Consider the following 23,199-nt stretch of genomic DNA (forward strand, 5'->3'; position numbering starts at 1 on the left):
TCTTCTCCACTTTATCCGAACATTCTGTACACCTTTATTTGCAAATTATTTATTTTTGAGAACATTTATTTTTTTCGGAACTTACCTTCAGTGTTAAAGGTCTTCGCACCATGTTATCAACACGTCCGGTTACCTTAACTCGTCTGCGAGTAATTCGCAATTTTCCACCGGCTACCCCCGGACAACGTCAAATTCTGCGGTTCTTCGAGATTCCTTGCTTTGCACACGGTAAATTGCTTCCGAGGATGCCAGAAATTTCTTCTCAAACGGAATACCAAATGATTTACCGTGTTTATAATTTGTCACCAAGGCGAGTGTCTTATCGATTCTTCGTAATTATTTAAGTTTTCCACTTTGTTCTTGGGTAGACGTTCTGAGCCACGATTAAAAGGCCATACATCAAAGATACCATCGCAGTAATTATACCGAAAGGTTTAAATTGATGCATATGTTTAATGCAACAACGTATAGTGCAAGGAATGGGAGAAATTGGCAACTAGAGACTGCAGTAGTTATCGAGCTTCGTGAAATGACGTTCCTTGACAGTGAACAATAAATCCTTAACATTTCAGTAAATGTTTAAACAAAAATTTGTTTAAAAAAAAGCAGTGAAGTTTCATTGTTAAAGTTGAACAAGTGTTTTAATTCGACTGATGATTAAATGCAAACTTCATCATAACATCGGATCGGTAGCAGAACCACATAATCGTCTGGGTACTCAGGTATTAGATATTCAGCTGTGATCTCAATTTGCATTTAGCATAAATTCTCGTTGATCTATTCAAGTCCATAACCCAACATCTGATCCACAAATTAAATCAGCAAAAGTTCATTCACAAATACCAAACTAATTCGATTCCCCGTTACAGATCTTAAACAAAATATGAACGTCCTTCAAATTTGACACATTCCTAACTCATCATGGATTTCCTGAACCTGAATCGCCTAAACGCCTTCATGAACGTAATGTCGGGCAACATGCTACCAGTGACGGACAAAAGGATGAAGCTGTCGGTGTCCACAAGAATCTATTGGCTGATTGTCTGGCTGGTACAGCTCTCCTACCTAGCAGTCTGCGTTCTGGGTGCTCGGTACGTGCCCACAGAGATCTCCCTGAAGGACAGCACCGTCGCCATGGCCGTCAGTCTCGAAGGCATTATCCTAAGTCTTTACATGAACAGTCGTCAAAATCTCCTACGACGATTAATCGAACAGCTGAACGATACTTTGAACAACGGTGATAAATTGCTGAGGAGCGTCACGACCCAAACGGTGCAGCCACTGGAAAAGGTGTTGAAGCTCTACACGATCGGCAGCATCGGTCCAGTTACCGTTTGGACGCTTCTGCAGTTCATTAGAGTGACCCAAACGGACGAGTTCTATTACGTGGATTATCGGGTGCCCGCGGTGTTCTCCGCCGAGCCGTTTTCCCTCAAGGTTTTCGTGGCCGGGGGATTCTTCGTGTGCCTGGGAAGCACGTACGCCATTGCCAGGAAAGTTAGTTTGGACCTCTACATGATACACATGATTCGGCTGATGACGGCACAGTATAGGTATCTGAGAATCAAGTTTGCGGAGATACTGCGGGGGAAATCGGATGTTTGGACGAAGGGGCCTTGGAAGGGGGAGATGGAGGTTAAGGAGGAGATGAGGGTGCTGACTTCTCATTATGGAACTATTATTAAGTAAATACGGTAATATTGATTGTGTGGAGATTTAGTTTGACTTCATAGTGTTAGGTCAAATAGTATTAGGTCGTTAGAGATATGTACAGGGTGTTTCATAGTCAGTGTAGGCTGAGTCCTCTAGTATAGGGGGGTGACGTGATTCTGAATAAGATTTCCCTTTGCAAAAATGGAATTTGAAACTTTCCTTTGAATTATTAAGGACCCCTCAGGACCACTAGTTGTGAGACACCCTGTAGATTTGGACCGAAGGTCTGCTCAAGATGCACTCCTACCAGGATTGCAGGAGAGATGGAAATTTATAGTGAAACTATGTAGAGCTTAAGTTGGGTCTCAATACTAAACCTTGTGCAATTGACAACAACTTGAAACCTCATTTCAGGATGACATCCACACTCAAGAAGGTCCTGGCTCCCAACATAGGAGTCCTGTACATAAACAACGTTTTCCGATTCTGCTTCTTAAGCATTATGCTAGTAATGGTAATTTTTCAACCTTCCATATGCATACTTTCCCCTTAAACTCTGTCTAAATATCTTTGCAGACCTCTACAGAAGACATGGAGAAATATCTGATCACACTGTACTCGATCGGAGCATTGATCCAACTGTACATGTTATGCTTCTCCATTCAAGAATTACTGGAAGCGGTAATACACTTTGCTAATGTTAATAAAAATTTTAGGTAAATAAATTTCATTGCTTTTTCTTATTTAAGAGTATAGCAGTAGCAGACGACGCGTTCTACGAGAAGTGGTGCGTTTATGACACCTCCTTGCTACGCGCAACGGCCATCATGTCTTTCGGGAGCAAATTAGAGTGCAAGCTGACCAGTGTACGAAGCGTCGACCTAACCTTATCATCTTTCATGTCGGTGAGAAATCCGTTTGTATTTATTGATTATATTTGTTTAACGAGTTATGTCATTTCAGATTCTGAATCAGGCATATTCTGTGTGCTTATTGTTCTTGAAAGCTAGATGAGGTTAGAATGTAATTAAATACAATGTACTTCTGTTGAAATATATGATTTAAATGTCAATTTGCATGGACTTCCATCACATCGATGATACATAATAATCTCATTCATACAAATTTTATACTAATTATATTTTAAAAATTGTGTACTAGTTTTACATTAATAATTCTGTAGCAGGAAAAAAGTAGTAATAGTATTTTACATTTAAAAGTGAGTAATATAGTGGTCCGTGCTGTATGCAGCAGCCGCCATTTTGTTGACGGCGTACACGTGACCTGCGCGCCGCCATTTTGTTGACAGCGCGCACGTGACGTCTACCCACGTGACCATACGACGGTCCTTACGTAAATGTGTCACACAAAATTCTTGCAAGTCTCTCCTTTTTTATAAATTTTATTTTCCAAATATATCCTGTTATAATGAAACTTTACACGTGGTAAACACAAACATCCATGAACAAAAAATTCTTGATAAAATGATTATGGTAAATGGGAAATGCAACTTATCAATTACAACGTTTATAAGTGACATAAATAGCAGTAAAAGGTGTTAAAATAAGTAACAATTCAGTAAACATTGATATTATTTCTAAGGATATGTTAATGTTCATAGATTCATCCATTTTGTTCAATTGTCTTTTGTACGTCAGGTTGTACCTTACACATCAGGAATAAAAAGATGTTATTTAAATATCTACCACTCGAATTTGTTTCGATTGCAAAGAAAACATTAAATTACACTTAATTCTACTGTTAATGTCATTTTGTTGGTACGTGGTAAAAATTATCCCCGAATATTCCGGAAAATTCACGATGCTTACGTAAAACAGTGGGCCAAGTGCAGAATTATTGCGTCCCGTGAAAAATCTCTCTCGAAGCTGCAACTTCGGTTGAAAGTAGGTTAATTGCGTTTTCAAAATGACACGATGTATTTTTTATTAAACTTGATAACATTCGAATACTTTCGAGAATGTGTACAGGTCGTCTCAAAAAAGGTGTACTGCTAACTTTCTGTCATGAAACAAGTTCAAGAACCTTTTAACTTTGTATCTAACTTTATGAAATCAGAATTGGAAAATTAAATTTGTTCAAATTTTGGACCATCATTTTTGAAACCTACGTACATCACTTTAAGAAAAATTAACTTTTCTGTCCTCAAACAAATCCTCAAACCTGTTACTTTATATATGTAACTTTGTGAAATCAGAATTGAAAAATGAAATTTGTTGGACCACCATTTCTGAAACCTACGACTCATCTATTAAGAAAAATTGTGTACGAAGGAAAATTGTATAATATTTAATCTTTGAAAATATTTATCTCTAAACAAAGTTCACTGTTAGCAACAAATTATAGTTAATATCAAATCATGATAAATGAGAATTGCTAGGGACTTTCCCCTATATTTCCCTAAGAAAGACTAAAGCGATACACCTTAAAGAAATTTCATATCGTAAAATCTTATGGTAACGCATAGTAGCATTTCTTCAGCAGCTTTATGGAGTGCATCTTTTTTAAGACATCCTGTACATTTACGCTTCAAGCACCTGAACGCGTTAATCGCATACTTACGGCAAGAAATCGTTATATCAGAGATAGGCCACTATAGTACCGTTTACTTCTCAACGATTTACTCTTACACTGTGCTATCTTATCATTCGAAAGTTTCTTCTCTTTGTGATCATATTCCTTCTGACATCCGGTAGCAACAAACTCGATGCTGCCGCCATGCTTCTCGCTACTGTCGTCGTGGAAGATGTTTCTTACGTTCACGTTGTATGTGCACCCGTTTCGGAGTCGCCATATGTCTAAATGTGGCGTCTGCAAACAATGTGGTTAGCCTTTACTTAGAAGTAGAAGATGGAGGATGTTCATGGATTGTTGGGTGATTGCATTTTTATATTCAAATTCTTAAATCCTCAAATCCTGAAATATCTAAACCTTCACATATCTGAATGGTTAAGTCCTTGAACCTCTACATTCCTAAATCTTCACGTCCTCAATTTGTCACATCCCCAAATCATCACATCTCTAAATCCTCAAATCCCCAAACCTTCATATCTCTAAATCATTACATCCCTAAATGCTCAGATCCCCAAATCTTCATATCCCCAAATCCTCACATGGTCAAATCCTCACATGGTCAAATCCTCACATGGTCAAATCCTCACATGGCCAAATCCTCACATGATCATATCCTCACATCCCCAAATTATCACATCCCTGAACCCTCACATCCCCAAACCTTCACATCCCTAAATCCTCACATCCCCAAATCGTCACATCCCTAAATCCTCACATCCCCAAATCGTCACATCCCTAAACCCTCACATCCCCAAACCTTCACATCTCTAAATCCCCATATCCCCAGCTCCTCACCTCCCCAAACCTTCATATCCCTAAATCCTCACATCCCCAAACCTTCACATCCCTAAATCCTCACATCCCTAAATCCCCACATCCCCAGCTCCTCACCTCCCCAAGCCTTCACATCCCTAATTCCTCAAATCCCCAAACGTCCACACCCTAATTTCCCAAATCCCACCCTGCATCCACAAATCCCCAAACCCTCCAACCTCCAAACTCTCGAATCCCCATCTTCCCGCCTCCAAACCCCATATCTCTAAACAACTCTATGAAGCACTCACTCCACACTAAACCTCCGATAACACTTATCTCAAAGTAACCATAAACCCAGATACCTGCACAACTTTCCACAAGATTTTCTTCCGATGCGCCGCATGCTTATCCTGCGACGGACAGGCCTCCTCCCTCCAGGACACGTTGTACGCCTTAACGTCGTGGTTCGTGGGCCAAACGAGGCGTACCTTGACCTCTCCACAGTGGCAAATCATGCGTCGTAGATGTAGGCCGGCTTGATATCGCTCACACCTGCGAGAACGTCTCCCCACGTTGGCTTCAATGAAAGGGCACTTCTTCGTTTGTTATCCTGATCATTAAGCTCGGCAAAGATATCAGAGTAGCAGATGGAAGAACCGTTTCATCGAGTTGCGTCTTACCGTATGCCATGTAGTCGGTGCTGTTGAACACCTTGGAGGCTTTTCGCGACGCCAGGCGACGATTTCCGTATAGGGCGACCGCTTGGACCTGAAGGAAGTACTGACACTTCAGTTCCAAGTTCTTCAGCTCGTAGCAGGTCTTGTCCTGCAACACCGGTAACGTACTTTCACTGCAATTTATTTAATGGCACTATAACACGAGTGTTAACAATGTTTTATATATTTTCTTCAGTGTGGATTGAGACACTTTTTTAGATGTGGACATCTGGTAGATAGGTTCGTGGTACAATTATGAAGAACTTAATTTTTGGGTTAGGTTCTGGGTTAGATTCTAGGTTAGATTTAGAGGTAGATTACAGGTTAGATTCTGGGGTAGATTCAGGGTTAGATTTTAGATTAGATTCTACGTTAGATTATAGGCTAGATTCTTGGTTAGATTCTAGGTTAGGTTCTGGGTTATATTCTAGGTTAGATTATAGGTTAGGTTCTGGGCTAGATTCTGGGTTAGATTCTAGGTTAGGTTCTGGGTTAGATTATAGGTTAGATTTAGAGTTAGATTATAGGTTAGATTCTAGGCTAGATTCAGGGTTAGATTTTAGATTAGATTCTACGTTAGATTATAGGCTAGATTCTAGGTTAGATTCTAGGTTCTGGGTTAGATGCCACATTAGGTTCTGGTTCAGGTTCCAGGTTACGTTCTAGGTTAGGCTCTGAGTTAGATTTTGGGTTAGGTTATTTCTAAGATCTTCTTAGACTCTAGACATAAATTTGAAGTCAATAAATTTGAGATACAAATTAAATTGTTAACATGCCAACAATATAGCAAACTACCTTGTCATCGGAACTTACTTTGAGGACGGTCCGATGGTAAACGAGAATGGAGTCGTTGGTCGGGCCGTGTACAAGTCGGCTCCAAAATACTTTGTAGAAAGTTATCGGCACGTCCGAGGCTGGTTTGACCCACCTAAGAGTGATTCGTAATCTCCCGCCCACTAATCTCGCGTCGGACAGCGTCAAATTCTGCGGCTCTTTAGGATTCCGTGGTTCTGAAAACAATAAAGTTGAAAGATGCTTGAAACTTCGTAAACGGAATACCAAATGATCTCCGTTAATAACTTGTCGCCGAGACAAATGTCGTATCGATTCTTTGTAATTATTTAAGCTTTCAGGACACTTTGTTGCAGGTACTCTCACCTGAGAGCCACGATCAAAGAGCCATACATCAAAGATACGATCGCACCGGCCGGTAATTATACCGAAAGGTAAGTTTAAATTGCCGTGATGCGTATGTTTAATGCAACAAAGTATAGCGCTGTCGAAGAACATGAGAAATTGACAAATAGGGGGACAGTCGTGAGTAGTAGTTATCGAGCTTCGTGAAATGACGTTCTTTAACGGCGGTGTGCCGCTTCAATAAATTTTTTTTAAATAAGCGAAGTGTGCTTTCAATTTTCGACCGATGAAAATATTCTGAGTTAAGGTTAAATATGTGGTGTGCAACTCCGTCATAAAAGCAAATCGGTTGCAGATCTAATTCATCGTTCGGGCACTCAGGTATTTCTATTCGAGTTCATAACCTAACATCTGATCGACATATTAAATCAGCGATTCCCGTTACAGATCTTCTTAAACAAAATATGAAAGCTTTTCATATATGACATATTCCTAACCCATCATGGATTTCCTGAACTTGAATCCCCTAAACGCTTTCATGAACATAATGTCGGGCAACATGCTACCGGTATCGAACAAAAAGATGAAGCTGTCGGTGATCACAAGAATCTATTGGCCGCTCGTCTGGGTGCTACAAGTCTTTTACTTGTCAGTTTGCTTTCTGGGTATTCGGTATGCGCCCGTGGAGAAGTCTCTGAGGGACAGCACGGTGAGCACGGCCGTCACCCTGGAGGGCATCATCCTGAGCCTTTACATGAACAGCCGCCGAAATCTGCTGCGACGGTTCATCGAACAGCTGAACGACACGTTGGACAAGGGCAACAAAATGCTGGAGACTATCACGATCGAATCGGTGAAACCGTTGGAGTTGGTGTTGCGACTGTACACGTACGGCAGCATCGCGTCCGTCGCCGTTTGGGCGCTTTTGCAGTTCACCATAGTGACCCAAACGGACGAGTTCTATTACGTGGATTATCGCGTGCCCGCGGTGTTCTCGCCTGAACCGTTCTCCCTCAAGGTTTTCGTGCCGAGTGGATTAGTCGTGTGCTTGGGAAACATGTACGCCATCATCAGGAAAGCTAGCTTGGACATCTATGTGATACACATGATTCGGCTGATTACGGCGCAGTATAAGTATCTGAGGAGGAGGCTTGCGGAGATACTTCGTGGCACGTCGGAGGAGGCTGTCGACGGAGAGGATAAGGTTAAGCAGGGAATGAGACTGCTGGCTTTTCATTATGAAACTATTATTCAGTAAATACTGCAATATTGGTTGCTAAGAATTTGCATTGTAATTTGATGTATTGGATGTTTAGAGGATTTGTAACTTGATGCCTTGGAAACTTAGGGAATGTATTGTAACTTGATACCTTAGAAGATATCTTGTTACTTGATACCCTGATACTTAGAAGATATCTTGTAACTTGATATCTTAATACTCAGAAGATATCTTGTAACTTGATACCTTGGAAACATAGAAGATATCTTGTAATTTGATACCTTGGAAACATAGAAGATATCTTGAAACTTGATACCCTGATACTCAGAAGTTATCTTGTAACTTGATACCCTAATACTCAGAAGATATCTTGTAACTTGATACCTTGGAGACTTAGAGAATATCTTGTAACTTGATACCTCGAAACTCAGAAGATATCTTGTAACTTGATATCTCATCTCTGAAGAATGTCAAAGTAATGGAACTTTAAAAAGTATTTCACTATAAGCTAATGTCAATGGCTATATACATCAAAGTTGACGTGTCCCATTTGTTTAGCTCTCCCTTACCTTTCATTTATCGCATGAAGTTGGATAACAGCGAAGATTGAAATTGTAATACTTGATCTTATTCAATTATTTTAGGATGTCATCTATATTAAAGGATGTTCTGGCTCCTAACATCGGTGTGGTTTACATAAACAGCGTGTTTCGATTCTGTTTTCTGAGCATTATGGTCGTAATGGTACGAATGTGGACTCTCGTTATATTGCTACAGTGCCCTTTTAAGCGAGTTACTATAATGCTGATTCTAATTATAATACCAACTATCCTATTATTAGGATGATATATTTTTTTATACCAATTATGAACATGAGCGGCAATATATCGAGACTCTACTGTATTTCACCTTATTTTGTTACAAATAATTTAATAATTTATGAAAACTCTTTTTCAGATCAGTGCTGATGACATGGAGAAGTATCTGGTTCTAATGTACACATTCGGCGCGTTGGTACAACTATACATGGTGTGTTTCTCCATTCAAGAATTATTCGAAGCGGTAAGTAAAAATTGTTAACAATAACTTTTAATCCGCAAACATCACTATTTATTCTTTTAAAGAGTAAAGCAATAGCAGACGACGCTTTCTACGAAAAATGGTACGTTTACGACAGCTCTCTGCAACGCGCAATGGTTATCATGACTTTCGGTAGCAAATTAGAGTGCAAAGTGAGCAGTATACGAAGCATTGACCTAACTTTACCATCTTTTATGTCGGTAAGACTTCACAAAACCTGTTTATACATAACGGTTATACGTATTCATTTCACGCGTTATGCAATTAATTCACTGAACATTTTAGATTCTGAATCAAGCCTACTCGGTGTGTTTATTGTTCTTGAAAGCGAGATGAGATTATGACGGTATCGTATTATTAATTTGACGGTGAAATTGTATTTAGATCCAAATATAGTGATGCACGTGAATTATTGAGTGCCTGTCAATTTGCACGAGTAAATATTTCATCCTACAGATGGTTCTTTTTTTCACCATTTCATAAAATAGCTATTATACGATTATATGTAAACATTATACGAGGAGGAATCATAGCACTTATTTTTAATTTCAAAGAGAATTATTATTATATAATTAGTTGGACGCAGAAGGAACTAATAGAAAAATGCACATGACAATCCTCTATAATTTCCTGCTATGCTCCTAGAGCCCCCAGCGCAGGAAAATACCGAGCTTCCCCCGCAACCACCAAAGTATATTATATAATATTATTGTTATCTAACAGCGGTATGCAGAAGAATCCCAACAGAAAAATTCCGTGCACACGACTCCATAATTTCCTATTCCACCCCCAAAGCCCCCAACGCAGGAAAATACCGAGCTCCCCCGCAGTTTCAACAAAACCAATAAATTTACCTCTCGTCTTAAAAGGCCTGGACGGTGAAGAATATCCTCGGGATCCATTTTCGTTGATAGCAGCTATACGGAACTGATACCAGTGTCCAGTTTTCAACCTTTCTCGAAGGGTCGCGTGCGACTTGGTTGACACGTGTCGCACCGCCCAGGAGCTTAGCCTGGATTCCTGATATCTTGGTCCGAGCAAATGTCGCTCTTCCACCAAATACCTCACGTTATTGTTCGGGCGCGATGCGTTGGAGTACTTCCCTTTCGGATGCCACGTTAAGACGATCAGGTTGTTCTTCTGCTGTCTGATCTGGAGATTGTCGGGGATCGGTGGTAGATCTGTAATTATGAATTGTAATTGATAAGTGGATTGTTTGAAAGGGGTTTTGGAAATGTTAGATATTGGGGATGTGAGGAGGTGGAAAGTGGGGATGTTTGATATTGAGGGTGTTTGAAATTGGGGATGTTTATGGGGAAGTCTATGTAGGAGAATATGGTGGATTTAGGACCTAAACAAGTTTTGTAAAAAATTGTAATTCATGGGATAACCCTGTGTGATAACTTATGAGACTCTTCCGGATAATCAAGACTTAACCTAACCTAACTTCTTCATAGGCTAAGTTAGGTAGCTCTGCCTCCACGCGCCATCCCATGGGTTGGCATCAGTACATCTCCCAAACTCAAAACCATAAAAATTTTCCTTACCAAGTCAAAAGTGTCATACAGCACAAAAAATACCCACCACTTCTATTATCCAAGCCAAGAGGATGCATACACGTGACACCACAGTCATGTCGGCAGCATTTAGCCAAGTCCGGGCAGCGTGAGTCGTCGCTACAAGCCGCCAAGCAAACAGCCTCGAATAACGACATGGACGCCTTATCAGGACAGTGACCAGGTTTCGTGTAATTGGACGCCAGGCAATTCTCCATGCACTGAAACATAGCGAGATATCCCTAGTGGATACCATGATAACTACACGGGACTTCGATACGTGAGTAAAACATCAGTTGAACGATCTTGCTTCGCACGATCTCAGATCAATTTCAAATATTAATAAGCAACGCGACACTCGTTAACAGGCTGATGCAAAGTGGCTGTCGGATGGTGGTCCATCTGGAGCCGCTTAAAGTTACGAGTGGCTGATTCACTTTGGTACAATCTAGGTTTTGTGCTTTCGCTGGGTACTAATCAATTATGGTGTCCCTGAATCGTGCGTTTGCATCGAGCTCAAGTTCGAGACTTCGTGGGGAGCTTCGATCCTTCATTTATTGACAGTTTCGTGGAACTGAAGTTGACTGCAGATGAATATTGATTGAATTATGCTTTGTGGGATTTGGAAAAAGTTGAGATGTGATTTCTTGTTGGTGGAGTTATGAAGCTATGTGGATCACAACTTCATTATAGACACATACACACTCTTCCACATATACACAAACATACACACACTCTTCCACACATATACACATATACATACACTCTTACATACATATACACACATACATACACTCTTCCACACATATACACATATGTTCACACTCTCCCACACATATACACACATGTCCACACACATACACTATGGAATTTGTGTTGTGTCGTTATAGCATATGTGTACATCTCCATATATGGGAACCCCTTCTACACTGTATGCAGCAAGGCTTACTATAGGTACTTCCTATATAGGAATCCACTATAGGGCAATCTCCATATACAGGAATCCCCTATAGAGCAATCTCCACATGATGGAATCCCTTATGGAGCAATCCCCACATATGGGAATCCCTTATAGAGCAATCTCCATATGATGGAATCCCCTATGGAGCAATCCCTACATATAGGAATCCCCTATAGAGCAATCTCCACATGATGGAATTTCTTATAGAGCAATCTCCACATGATGGAATCCCCTATGGAGCAATCCTCACATATGGGAATCCCCTATAGAGCAATCTCCATATGATGGAATCCCTTATAGAGCAATCTCCATATGATGGAATCCCCTATGGAGCAATCTCCACATGATGGAATCCCCTATGGAGCAATCCCCACATGATGGAATCCCCTATGGAGCAATCCCCACATATAGGAATCCCCTATAGAACAATCTCCATATGATGGAATCCCCTAAAGAGCAATCTCCATATAGTGGAATCCCCTATGGAATAATTATCACATATAGAAATCCCCCATAGAGGAATCCTCCATAGAGTAATCCCCCTACACAAACAAGTCTTATACAGAAGTCCCCTCGCAGAAAGACCCCCTATCTAAGAATTCCCCATACAGACACCCCTATACGAAAACTCCCTAGTTACCTAACCTAACACCAACACAGTCAGCTGCTCGAGGGTTGAAGTTCAGGAAGTCTCATTAGCAGGTGGCATGAATGAAGTTCCACGAATATCGGCGCCACCGGCGATCCTTGTGACGAACATTATCGCTGGTCAATGGCCTCGACGAAGCGATCACGAGGGTTCGTTTCTACGTTGCTCGTAAAAAGTAGGCCAATAAGTAAGCGAACCAGTTCCTTCGACCGTTCGAATGATGTATACCCCCATTGCAGCAGCGGGACGACAGAATATACGCAGGTTAAAGGATTTCCTCCGGGGCCAAAGTAGGGTGGCTCTCTTACTCCGTAAATTCATCTTACAGATCTCTTGCGATCCGATCCCTTTTCCCTTCTAATCAATATGTATCATCGAACGGTTCTGTGAGTGAATTTCAATATTTTAACCGAGGAACGAGATCGTACATAGATTTCGTACTTTAGTGCTGGACTTAAACAAACTCGGGTTCAGATTTCGTATTAAGATGGCGGTGATTTAAAGCTGGTTTTAGGTTAGCTTCACGGTATGGTATAAAGATGATTTTAGGTTAGTTTGACTTTAGCTGAATAAATTTGGGCTGGTACTTATACTCTTGCTTTTTTCTGTGTTTTTTGGGGGTATGTTCGACTTTGTTTAAATTGGGTGTTTGGGGGACATGGACTGGTTTGAAGAAAATGGCGATAGGGGGGAAGGGGAAAGGGTAATTCTACTATTAGCTTTGATATTCAAGGCTTGTCGCCATTTTGTTTAGGTAAATGGGAAAAGGGTAGTTCTACTATTAGCACTGATATTCGAGACTTGTCGCCATTTTGTTTAGATTAATGGGGAAAGGGTAGTTCTACTATTAGCACTGATATTCGAGACTTGTCGCCATTTTGTTTAGGGAAGTCACTCTTCCATTTTCTCTTGCTAAGCACACTCTATGTCGCCATTTTATTTTTCAGAGAACCCATTTCTTTTACTATCATTTTTCCTAGAGACTCATTACATTCTCCTTCTCTTTTTCCTAGAGGGAAATTTTGCCTCACACTGCCATTTTTTCTAGGGAAATTTCTGTTATACCGCAATTTTAATTCTCACAAATATCTAAGCTAAAAATGTAAAAAGTAGTAACATTTCATCCCAATAAATTCTGACCTAAAATATTGAGCGACTATGTAATAATTTTTTTATAAAATGTTGAAATAGAAAAATTGTTAGCAAAGTTTCGTTCGATTGGTTCTTGTCGATTAACCTCTCGTTTTATTTATATTGCGGTAATGAGGTTGAGAGAACCAATTAGAATGGCTGGTTTGATATATTTGCATTTTGCCCTGTCATGTTGACCAACAGGAAAAAAGTAAATATTGCAGAAGTCCTTTTTTGGTTACTTGGTAGGACGATATTGCATAAATTTGATCGCAATCTCAGTCTCTTCATCATTTCGCTGTCGGCGAAACATTGTCCTCTCGTGTATGAGTAGCGTGCAAGAACATCGTAAAATCGACCAGCAACATTAAATGAAGTGCGTTGTTGAGCACTTCCAGTCGCAGAATCGAACACGCAAGCGTATTGTGAAAAAACACGACCGAATGCTTCAACATCGACTATCGGCAATTGCCTGCTAACTAAATTCCAATAAACGTATCTTCGATAAATCTTAATTTCATTGCATTTTCATTTTATTTCAGCTCAACTATCATTTCTATCTTAACTTTAATATCAATTGAACAACAATTTAAATGTGTGTTTTATCAAATTTTATCTACAATTTTTAAATGTAAATAATATCAATTTTTATCTGTATTTTGATATTATTATTTTTAATTTTAATTTTGCATTTGTTAGGTGTCAACATTTAATTAAAAAATATTATTGCACATACAATGTTTTGTCTTTCAAGCCAGGTTAGTTCGCTATAACCTAACCTAGAAACGCGACTCGCGCAGCAGGCGAGAATTCTATTATTAGTACAAGAACACGGTACTTACTTTTTCTGAATAATTACTACCGCAATAAGCATCACACCTAGCGACTCTGATGGAATCGTATTCTTCAATGTACTTCGTCCACGAGGCGAGACATCCCGGCAAAAGCAACCACCAAAGCCACCATTCTGTAAAAAACACACGGCGATATTGAATGACATTGTGGTACAAATTTAAACCTCCGGGAAACAAAATGCGATGAGTTTAAAACGGATTATGTTACCCGGCCGGCAATAAAAGTAATAATAATAAAATGCAGGAAGCCGTGCAATCGTTGCCGTTATCACTTTCATATCTTGTAAAATAAAATGATATACAAAAAAAAAAATTAAAGGAAAAAGAAAAGAATTAATGAAAATCATGATGGGACATGTATTTTGAATTAGGGAGGTGATAAATTATATTTCCTGTTAAAAAAATAATTTTTATTTTGTTACTATTGGGTTTCTCAATTTTTAGAAGAAACTCCTAGGTTCATAAGTATCTACATTTCTAGATATTTACCTAGGGATCCACTTAGGTATGTACCTTCCTCCTCAGATATTTAGACCTCCAGGTATGTAGATGCTCAGATACTTGCATCCCTAGATATCTACCTAGGAATCTTCCTAGGTATGTACCTACCTCCTCAGATATTTAGATCTCCAGGTACCTAGATGCTCAGATACTTGCATCCCTAGATATTTACCTAGGAATCTACCTAGATATCTACTTACCTCTCCAAATACCTAGACCTCCATGTACATAGACGTCCAGATATCTAGACTCCCAGATACCTAGACCCCTAAATACCTACAGCTCCAGATACCTAGACCTCCAGACACCTGGATCTTCAAATACCTAGACCTCCAGATAGCTAAACACCCAGATACCTGGATCCCTAGATACCTAGACTTCTAGATAACTAGGCCCCCAGATAGTTAGACCTCCACATAGCTAGACCCCGAGATACCTAGTCCCTCAGATGCCTAGACTCCCAGATACCTAGATCCCCAAATACCTAGACCTCCAGATAGCTAAACTTCTCGATAGCTAGATCGCTAGATACCTAGACCTCCAAATAGCTAGAGCCCCAGATAGCTAGACCTCCAGATAGCTAGACCCCGAGATACCTAGTCCCTCAGATGCCCAGATTCCCAGATACCTAGATCCCCAAATACCTAGACCACCAGATAGCTAAACCCCTCGATACCTAGATTCCTAGATACCTAGACCTCCAGATAGCTAGACCCCCAAATACCTAGACCTCCAAATGCCTAGACCCTCAAATACCTAGACCCTCTAATGCCTAAACCCTCTATTCCTAGCCCTCCAAATATGTAGATAGCCAGATACCTAGATCCTCAGATATGTAAATCACTATCAACCTAATCTCCACATGTCCACATCACCACCTATCCACATTACGCCATACCTACGTCCCCATATCCCCAGCTGCTTATCCGCGATCCTAATCGAAATGAAAGCCATCCATCAGGTAATAAAACCTTATTCCAGCCAGATGTATAAAACAGAAGATTGCTAGGAGCGTGAAATAAAAGGGATGTCAGATTAAAGCAACAGCTCACGCTTGTCAGTTTTATTAACGCCAGGAGTCGTAGTTCACCGCGTATAAAAATTCCGAGTTACACGAATGCGAGCGATTCGTAATCCAGCCTATTAAATGGTAATTCTCCAAAGGAGCTTTACCACCGATAGCAAGCAAAAGCGATTAGCCGGAACGCGTAATCGATTTAAATGCAACAGTGTCACCGGACCGAGAGCGTAATTAACCTTTAACACACATATCCCCGGTGAGCAATTTAAATATACACCGGGGACACCGTGTAACGCGGATCAGACGCATAAATTAGCGTGGAACTCTATGGTTTCACGGTAGTAGCCGGCCACATGTGGCGAAAATGCCATACGTCCGCGGTAACCCGGTCCACGATCACGTAGCCGGCGACTGAGGTCGAACGACATGCGTGATTAACACGCTAAAAACTAGCCCGTGGCTTTTGCTCGCGTTGTGTCGCGTTTACCGGCGAAACCCGAGTTGACCCAGTCGAAACATTGCTCTGTTTACACGAAATGTCGCGTTGGCCCGATTAATAGCTGGGAACTGGAGACACGCTAGGGGACCTCTAGCCTTATTGCTCTTTTTTAAATTGCAAACAATCCCATGTACCGGGTGTCTCGCAACTGCTAATTAGCTTCTAACTAATTTGCAATTTATGTAACTTAAATTTCTCTCGATTCGATTTGCAACTTAGGTTCAAACTTACATGTCTGCGTCCGTACACATATGGACACGCTCGACAAGTACTGTTCACCCTTTTAACCTATAACTTTCTGGACAATTGCCTCATGCTACCTAATTGTTCCTACAAGACTGTGAAAGCTGACATGTTAGGTACATTATGCAATCAGGTCCTTGATTATGCAGATTGCAATCGGAACTGAACGCAAAATTCAATTTCAGTAAAAATACAAATCTGGGTGGTGACATTTGAATGTGCGCCATGAGTGGGTCCCAATGAGTGCGTCAAGAGTGTAATACGTGTGTCACAAGTGCGTCAAGAGTGTAATGAGTGCGTCAGAAGTGCGTCAAGAGTGTAATGAGTGCGTCAAAGTGTATAGAGTGCGTCAGCAGTGCGTCAAGAGTGTAGTGAGTGCGTCACAAGTGCGTCAGGGGTGCGTCAAAAGTATAATGAGTGCGTCAGGAGTGCGTCAAAAGTGTAATGAGTGCGTCAGGAGTGCGTCAAAAGTGTATAGAGTGCGTCAGGAGTGCGTCAAGAGTGTATAGAGTGCGTCAGGAGTGCGTCAAAAGTGTATAGAGTGCGTCAGGAGTGCGTCATGAGTGTAATGAGTGCGTCAGGAGTGCGTCAAGAGTGTAATGAGTGCGTCACGAGTGTGTCAAGAGTGTAATGAGTGCGTCACGAGTGTGTCAAGAGTGTAGTGAGTGCGTCACGAATGCATCAAGAGTGTCATGAGTGCGTCACGAGTCATCCAAGTAACTCCAGTCGCATTCCCGCTCAAAACATAAACAGAGTCATAAAAATGGCAGGCAATGAAATCAAAATGGACGCTAGACAAATGATTTCTCTACCACCTTACTTTTGTTTTGGTCATCACGAATCAGTAGCTCTACTGTTAATTACCGATTGAATTCTGGTATTTAAATTGAGTAAAAACCAAACGGCCTTCAACTCGGCCGTGACACATTAAGGATTCTTGAGCGTTGTATATGTGACGTAAAACATGCGTATACATGCAGACAACTATTTACATATTTATGACACAGCGTGTCGTAAAGTACGCTGATCGATGTGGAACGAAATTATTTTAATTAAAACATATGTGTTGTGCACGTATTTTACGATGTCCTTTGAAATCAATTAGCGATAGTTAAGTAAGTGTTATTATTGTTAATTGATGTTGAGGTACGAGTTTATACTAACTTAATTATTCATTGAAAAGTTGGGTTATGTTAGGTTATATGTTGTTTGTGCTGTGTACATTTTTTAAGATGTGCTATAAAATTCATTATTGATAATGAAAAAAAAAGTAATAGTTATTGTTGGTTGTTTATGTTAAGGTATAAGACACTTTGTACTAAGGACTTTAATTTTAATTCATACAAAAAATTAGGAAAATTGGTTTTGTGTTAGGCTACTAAATTATAGTATTATAGGTTATGTATTGTCTATGTTTTTTGAATGTTCTCTAAAGCTCTAAATTACTACCAATAAACGATATAACAGTAATGATCAATTACTGCAGAGTTTTCATACCGAAAACATTGTCAAAAAGAAAATTGTTCGGTTAGGTTAGGAACGCCATATTCGCAGGATGATTCAAAAATCGTAAGGTGTCCCATGATTTATGGATAGGATTGTACCTTAATGAATTCGTTTGTGCGACAGAAGGACCTTCAATCAGTTAAATTCGCTAAGGAAGTAGGCAAGAGGTATTTTACAAAAACCGGTTCAATTATCGTGTGGCCTTTACCGTGGTTTGTAATGGCACGGCGATAAGAAATTAAATGGATTCCCGGTGCTTCTGAAATGCTTCTGTTTTATGTACCTGCTTATGATCGTTTCCCGTTACTTCGATATTTCACGAACGTTCCTTTATAGCGTTATTTTTTTTACTGATGAAAGTTGGGCCATGAACGAAAATTTCACTTTTGCCATTTTCCTCCGGCGTGATGGCTTTAGAATTGCGAAATTGTTGACATTAACGGTAAGAGTATTTTGTTACGTGATATTTTTGCGTTAGGGAGGGAAAAATTTAGTAAATTACTGTATGGGGGATTTTAAATGTAAGGTCTTAAGTTTTATATGGTTTTGTAAGAATTATTGGACAAATTAGGTATCTTTGGTTTTTGCTAATTATTATTATTATTTTTAGAAGTACTATTGCTAGTAGTAGGTACTACTACTAGCAGTACTATTAGTATCAGGTACTACTATTAGCACTACTACTAGTATTAGGTACTACTATTACCACTACTATTAGTATTAGGTACTACTATTAGCACTACTACTAGCATTAGGCACTACTACTAGTATCAGGTACTACTACTACCACTACTATTAGTATTAGGTACTACTATTAGCACAACTATTAGTATTAGGTACTACTACTACCTCTACTATTAGTATTAAGTACTACTACTACTAGTACTAGGTACTACGACTGCCACTACTACCAGTATTAGGTACTACTACTACCACTATTATTAGTATTAGGTAATACTACTACTACTACTAGTTCTAGGAACTACTACTACCACTACTACTAGCATTAGGTACTACTACTTCCACTATTACTAGTACTAGGTACTGCTACTACCACTACTATTAGTATTAGGTACTACTAGTACTAGGTACTGCTACTACCACTACTATTAGTATTAGGTACTACCACTACTATTACTAGTACTAGATACTGCTGCTACTACTACTACTACGTGTACTGGGTACTACTGCTACTACTGCTACTACTACTACTGGTACTAGGTACTACTGCTACCACTACTATTAGTATTAGGTATTGCTACTACCACTACTACTAACATTAGGTACTGCTACTACCACTACTATTAGTATTAGGTACTACCACTACTATTACTAGTACTAGATACTGCTGCTACTACTACTACTACTACTTGTACTGGGTACTACTGCTACTACTATTAGTACCAGGTACTACTACTACTACTACTACTGGTACTAGGTACTACTGCTACCACTACTATTAGTATTAGGTACTGCTACTACCACTACTACTAACATTAGGTACTGCTACTACCACTACTATTAGTATTAGGTACTACCACTACTATTACTAGTACTAGATACTGCTGCTACTACTACTACTACTTGTACTGGGTACTACTGCTACTACTATTAGTACCAGGTACTACTACTACTACTACTACTGGTACTAGGTACTACTACTACTAGTACTGCCACTACTACTATTATTACTGCCGTTACTGTTGTTGCTAATGACATTTCCCTGCTACTAGAACCCAATACTTATTAAATATTAATTTCTGCAAAATGTTTTTTAAGAGAAATTTTGTCTTGTTCATCCAGGAAGAATTAACGACAGTATCCTTGTTCAGTTGATTTTAAAAAGTAGTGTTTTTTTAGAAGGTGGGTTCTAACTGTTACAGGTGGCTAATCGATATCCTGTAAGCATCGATGACTCACGATGTTAAAAGGTATTGATGATTATTGAACGATGACACTGAAAAAGAGGATGATATTGAAACATGAACTACGAATTAATATCAATGACAATGTAGTTTGTAATCGCAGCAGGCCATTGGCCATCTAAAAACTTGTTCCTGTCATTCATTTATACTACAATGGATCTGAACATCGTTTCTCGGTTCAATCAACTCTTGAGTGGAATAAAAGAAATTGTGTGTGTTTCGTATTGTTGAGAGTGTGATCATTGATTTTGTGGTAATAATTTTGTATAGGTGTAGTTGTGAGGGATTGAGGTGGGTGTTGATTGATATGGTTATGGTTCATTTAATTGACACACTCTTATATTGCATGTGTAGCGCGCGAAAATTTGAATATGTAAAATACGACATCACCGCAACTAAATAAAATTTAAAAAAAAATATATATAATTCGAGCTACATAATTCTTTTCTCGTAAATAAATGTTTGATGCATAAGGAAACAAAGTAGATAAAATTCCTCTCTTTACGACCGTACTAAAATGTGAAATTGATTTAATTAAGAGACAGCCAGTTCATAAAATTAACGATAATCGAATGCACGAAATCTACGTGCAACTAATCGGAGACAAGAAAATTATAAATGGAGATAAATACTAGCTTTCCAGTTTCAAGAATTGAAACCTGCTTTCACATAAACAGGAAAGCTGCCTTTATTGACAAACAAAAAGAGCGGATCGGTATAAAAGTGATATATTAATACCGGTCAGCTGTAGTGAATAAGATATTTCATTTCTAATCGTACTTATTCGAGAACAGTTCTATGTCGACACATTAATCTTCAATTTCAACCATTTGCAGTTGCAAAGTAAATCAAAGGAGATTAATATTACAAATAATAAGAATGAATAATGTTGCAAATGTTAGGTTGAAAAATTATATCAAAGACTTTATAGGTTTCGTTATGAAATATGGTTATTTCTGTTGAGGTTAAGAGAAATTTTATTTAATTTTTATGCTGCAAAATTGTTTACTAGAAAATGTAGTGTTAGATGCAGTTAGTAATGGAATATATGAAATATGCAATATATGGAGAGGTTTTGTTGAAAGTACAAAGTTGCTACTCGTTTAGAAATATAAAATATAGGAAACTGTATGAAACTGTTTAAATATGCCTAACTTAACCTAACACATTATTCATTAAATGTGTAAGTAGATCAGATAATGTATTATATAGAATATGCAATATATGAAGAGGTTTTGTTGCAAGTTCAAAGTTGCTACTCGTTTAGAAATATAAAATATAGGAAACTGTATGAAACTGTTTAAATATGCCTAACCTAACCTAACACATTATTCATTAAATGTGTAAGTAGTTCAAATAATGTATTATATAGAATATGCAATATATGAAGAAATTTTGTTGCAAGTACAAAGTTGCTACTCATTTAGAAATATAAAATACAAAAAATACTGTGTATTAAAATGCCTAACCTAACCTAACATATTACTCTAAAATAAATTACTTCATTTTTACAAACACATTTCTTTGTTTCACACAATTTTGAATGAAAGCAAAAAAATGAAAAAATGTGTCATATATTTGTACAAATTAGAACAAGTATTTATATTCTCCATAATACATCACGACGTTAATAATGTCACATCCCCTCAATCTCCGTCATAGATATTTTATTATCGACGCAGCTGTATTTACATGACACATTATTAATTCATTGAATGCAACAGGTGCAATGAAAGCGGGTTTCAAATTTAGTATACGATAGTCACGTCGCGGAATAGATCCGAATATAACTTTAGATAAATTTCAGATAACACGACAAATAAACATGATTTCGCTTAGCAAAAAAATCAAAATATAACTAAAATATTATACACGAAAAGACAGTGCAAAAATGACCACTACTTCAAAATTTATATAAACTTTTTCTGCACAGAAAATCTTTTATGAACCTCACATAACATTTTCTTTCAGCTAATATTTTATAAATAATGTATAACCTCAAAAATCATAATTGAGTGGAATATCGTAATAAAAAATAATTTTTTAAAAAAGTAATTACATGAATTAATGTTTCAACCCCTATTTACTTATTGTACTCTGCAATGCATTTCACTTATTGTACTTGACATTGTATTTTACAATAAGTGAATGATTCATTTACCCTTGTTACTTTATTTTCAATCGAAGTCCAGCACCCATAAACCTAGTGTCAATTAAATATCCACAGGGTTATAAAACGCATGAAGAATAAAAAATATACATAAAAAAGAATGATGCATAACAACCTTCAAATACGAATAAAATAAAATAGCAGTACAATAGAAACAAGTAATATAGGAAAATATTTAGTTGGCAAAGGGTTAAAGAGTCTGGTGGTCGTATACGTACTTTTAAGGGTGACAGTCAGCTCTGGCGGAGAGGGCGATTTAACGGTGTAACAGGAGCCCTTGGCTGCAGCCATCGGGGGCGGCGAAGGACTTCCGTGTGTTAGAAGAGGTCTGAACGGGCGGAAGTAGCCGTATCCCACGGGACTGGGACGCGACGTCGGTCCTGACAAAGTGGCGGAAGGATCTTCGTGTGCGATCGAGCCTCGCAACGAAGCAACTAAAACCGGAGACGAAGCGATCGCTGGCGAACCGTTCGAACTGAGATCGGGCTTACTTTCCTCTCTTGCTTCCCTGGCACTTCTCCTACTACGCCGACCCACGCCATTCGTTTCCACCACCCTGCTACCACCCATCGCAATGATCGAATCATTAACTTCGGAAAGGGTCCTGCCAGTGGTGGATACCGGCCACCGGCCTCCTTCTGGGGCTTGATGTCTCTTGTGATTTCCTTCGGTTCCCTCCTTTCTTTTTTCGCCGATCTTTTTTTCTCATCTCTCCCTACTCCGTTCGCGCGAAATTTCTGCGAAATTTGATCGATCGATTTAACGAGACCGTAGCACGGGTTTAATTACTACCCCCTTGTTGCCTGATTGAAACTCGAACTTTCGTGCTCTTTATGTAAATAAATGGAAATTGATTTTCTTCGATCGACCCTTCTCATGCAAATCGACATTAGCCCCTCCGATAAACGCTTCACTTCTCCTCAAATCGTGCTTTCATTATTTTCACCTGCTTTCCAGGGATGCAAATTTTACTTAGGCAGTTTAACATCCTGATAGTTTACTTCATTTCTTCAGATGGCGATATATCGAG

General features: G+C 39.0%; 2 protein-coding genes across 9 annotated transcripts; one reads left to right on the top strand and one right to left on the bottom strand.

Annotated features, from left to right (window-relative positions):
- The first annotated feature begins 82 nt into the window (after positions 1-82).
- On the top strand, positions 83-9,562 carry LOC100883629 (uncharacterized). Of its 6 annotated transcripts, XM_076541318.1 has the most exons (7): positions 83-1,685; positions 2,068-2,167; positions 2,230-2,334; positions 2,403-2,558; positions 9,031-9,135; positions 9,198-9,353; positions 9,439-9,562. In XM_076541318.1, exons 1-7 carry the CDS (start codon positions 922-924, stop codon positions 9,487-9,489), a joined length of 1,437 nt encoding a protein of 478 aa, XP_076397433.1. In that variant the 5' UTR covers positions 83-921; the 3' UTR covers positions 9,490-9,562. The 6 variants fall into 6 exon arrangements, with proteins under 6 accessions (XP_076397433.1, XP_076397435.1, XP_003705289.3 ...); XM_076541320.1 differs by lacking the exons at positions 9,198-9,353; positions 9,439-9,562 and adding an exon at positions 6,866-6,943 and having other exon boundaries at positions 9,031-9,112; XM_012289901.2 differs by lacking the exons at positions 83-1,685; positions 2,068-2,167; positions 2,230-2,334; positions 2,403-2,558 and adding exons at positions 6,723-7,235; positions 7,302-8,108; positions 8,718-8,817.
- Positions 2,751-22,754, bottom strand: Kal1 (anosmin-1 Kallmann syndrome 1). 3 transcript variants are annotated; one of them, XM_076541316.1, is made up of 9 exons: positions 22,388-22,754; positions 14,293-14,417; positions 10,738-10,951; positions 10,008-10,334; positions 6,531-6,727; positions 5,682-5,826; positions 5,364-5,578; positions 4,234-4,482; positions 2,752-3,545 (listed from the first exon to the last, which is right to left on the bottom strand). In XM_076541316.1, exons 1-8 carry the CDS (start codon positions 22,737-22,739, stop codon positions 4,246-4,248), a joined length of 1,812 nt encoding a protein of 603 aa, XP_076397431.1. In that variant the 5' UTR covers positions 22,740-22,754; the 3' UTR covers positions 2,752-3,545; positions 4,234-4,245. The 3 variants fall into 3 exon arrangements, with proteins under 3 accessions (XP_012145293.2, XP_076397431.1, XP_012145294.2); XM_012289903.2 differs by having other exon boundaries at positions 2,751-4,482; XM_012289904.2 differs by having other exon boundaries at positions 2,753-4,482; positions 10,738-10,930.
- Between the last annotated feature and the right edge of the window lie 445 nt (positions 22,755-23,199).

Source organism: Megachile rotundata, chromosome 16 (assembly GCF_050947335.1).
Source record: "Megachile rotundata isolate GNS110a chromosome 16, iyMegRotu1, whole genome shotgun sequence".
In the NCBI taxonomy this organism is placed as follows: Eukaryota; Metazoa; Arthropoda; class Insecta; order Hymenoptera; family Megachilidae; genus Megachile; species Megachile rotundata.

Excerpts from the sequence above, each read along its gene's own strand:
- Kal1 (XM_012289903.2), bottom strand. The coding sequence starts at position 22,739 with ATGGGTGGTAGCAGGGTGGTGGAAACGAATGGCGTGGGTCGGCGTAGT. Across the intron at positions 6,728-10,007 it reads CAGGCCTTTTAAGACGAGAG|AACCACGGAATCCTAAAGAG; the intron begins GTAAATTTATTG and ends TATTGTTTTCAG. Across the intron at positions 4,483-5,363 it reads TCTTGTGGAAAGTTGTGCAG|ACGCCACATTTAGACATATG; the intron begins GTATCTGGGTTT and ends CATTGTTTGCAG.
- LOC100883629 (XM_076541318.1), top strand. The coding sequence starts at position 922 with ATGGATTTCCTGAACCTGAATCGCCTAAACGCCTTCATGAACGTAATG. Across the intron at positions 1,686-2,067 it reads CATTATGGAACTATTATTAA|GATGACATCCACACTCAAGA; the intron begins GTAAATACGGTA and ends ACCTCATTTCAG. Across the intron at positions 9,354-9,438 it reads CTTTACCATCTTTTATGTCG|ATTCTGAATCAAGCCTACTC; the intron begins GTAAGACTTCAC and ends TGAACATTTTAG.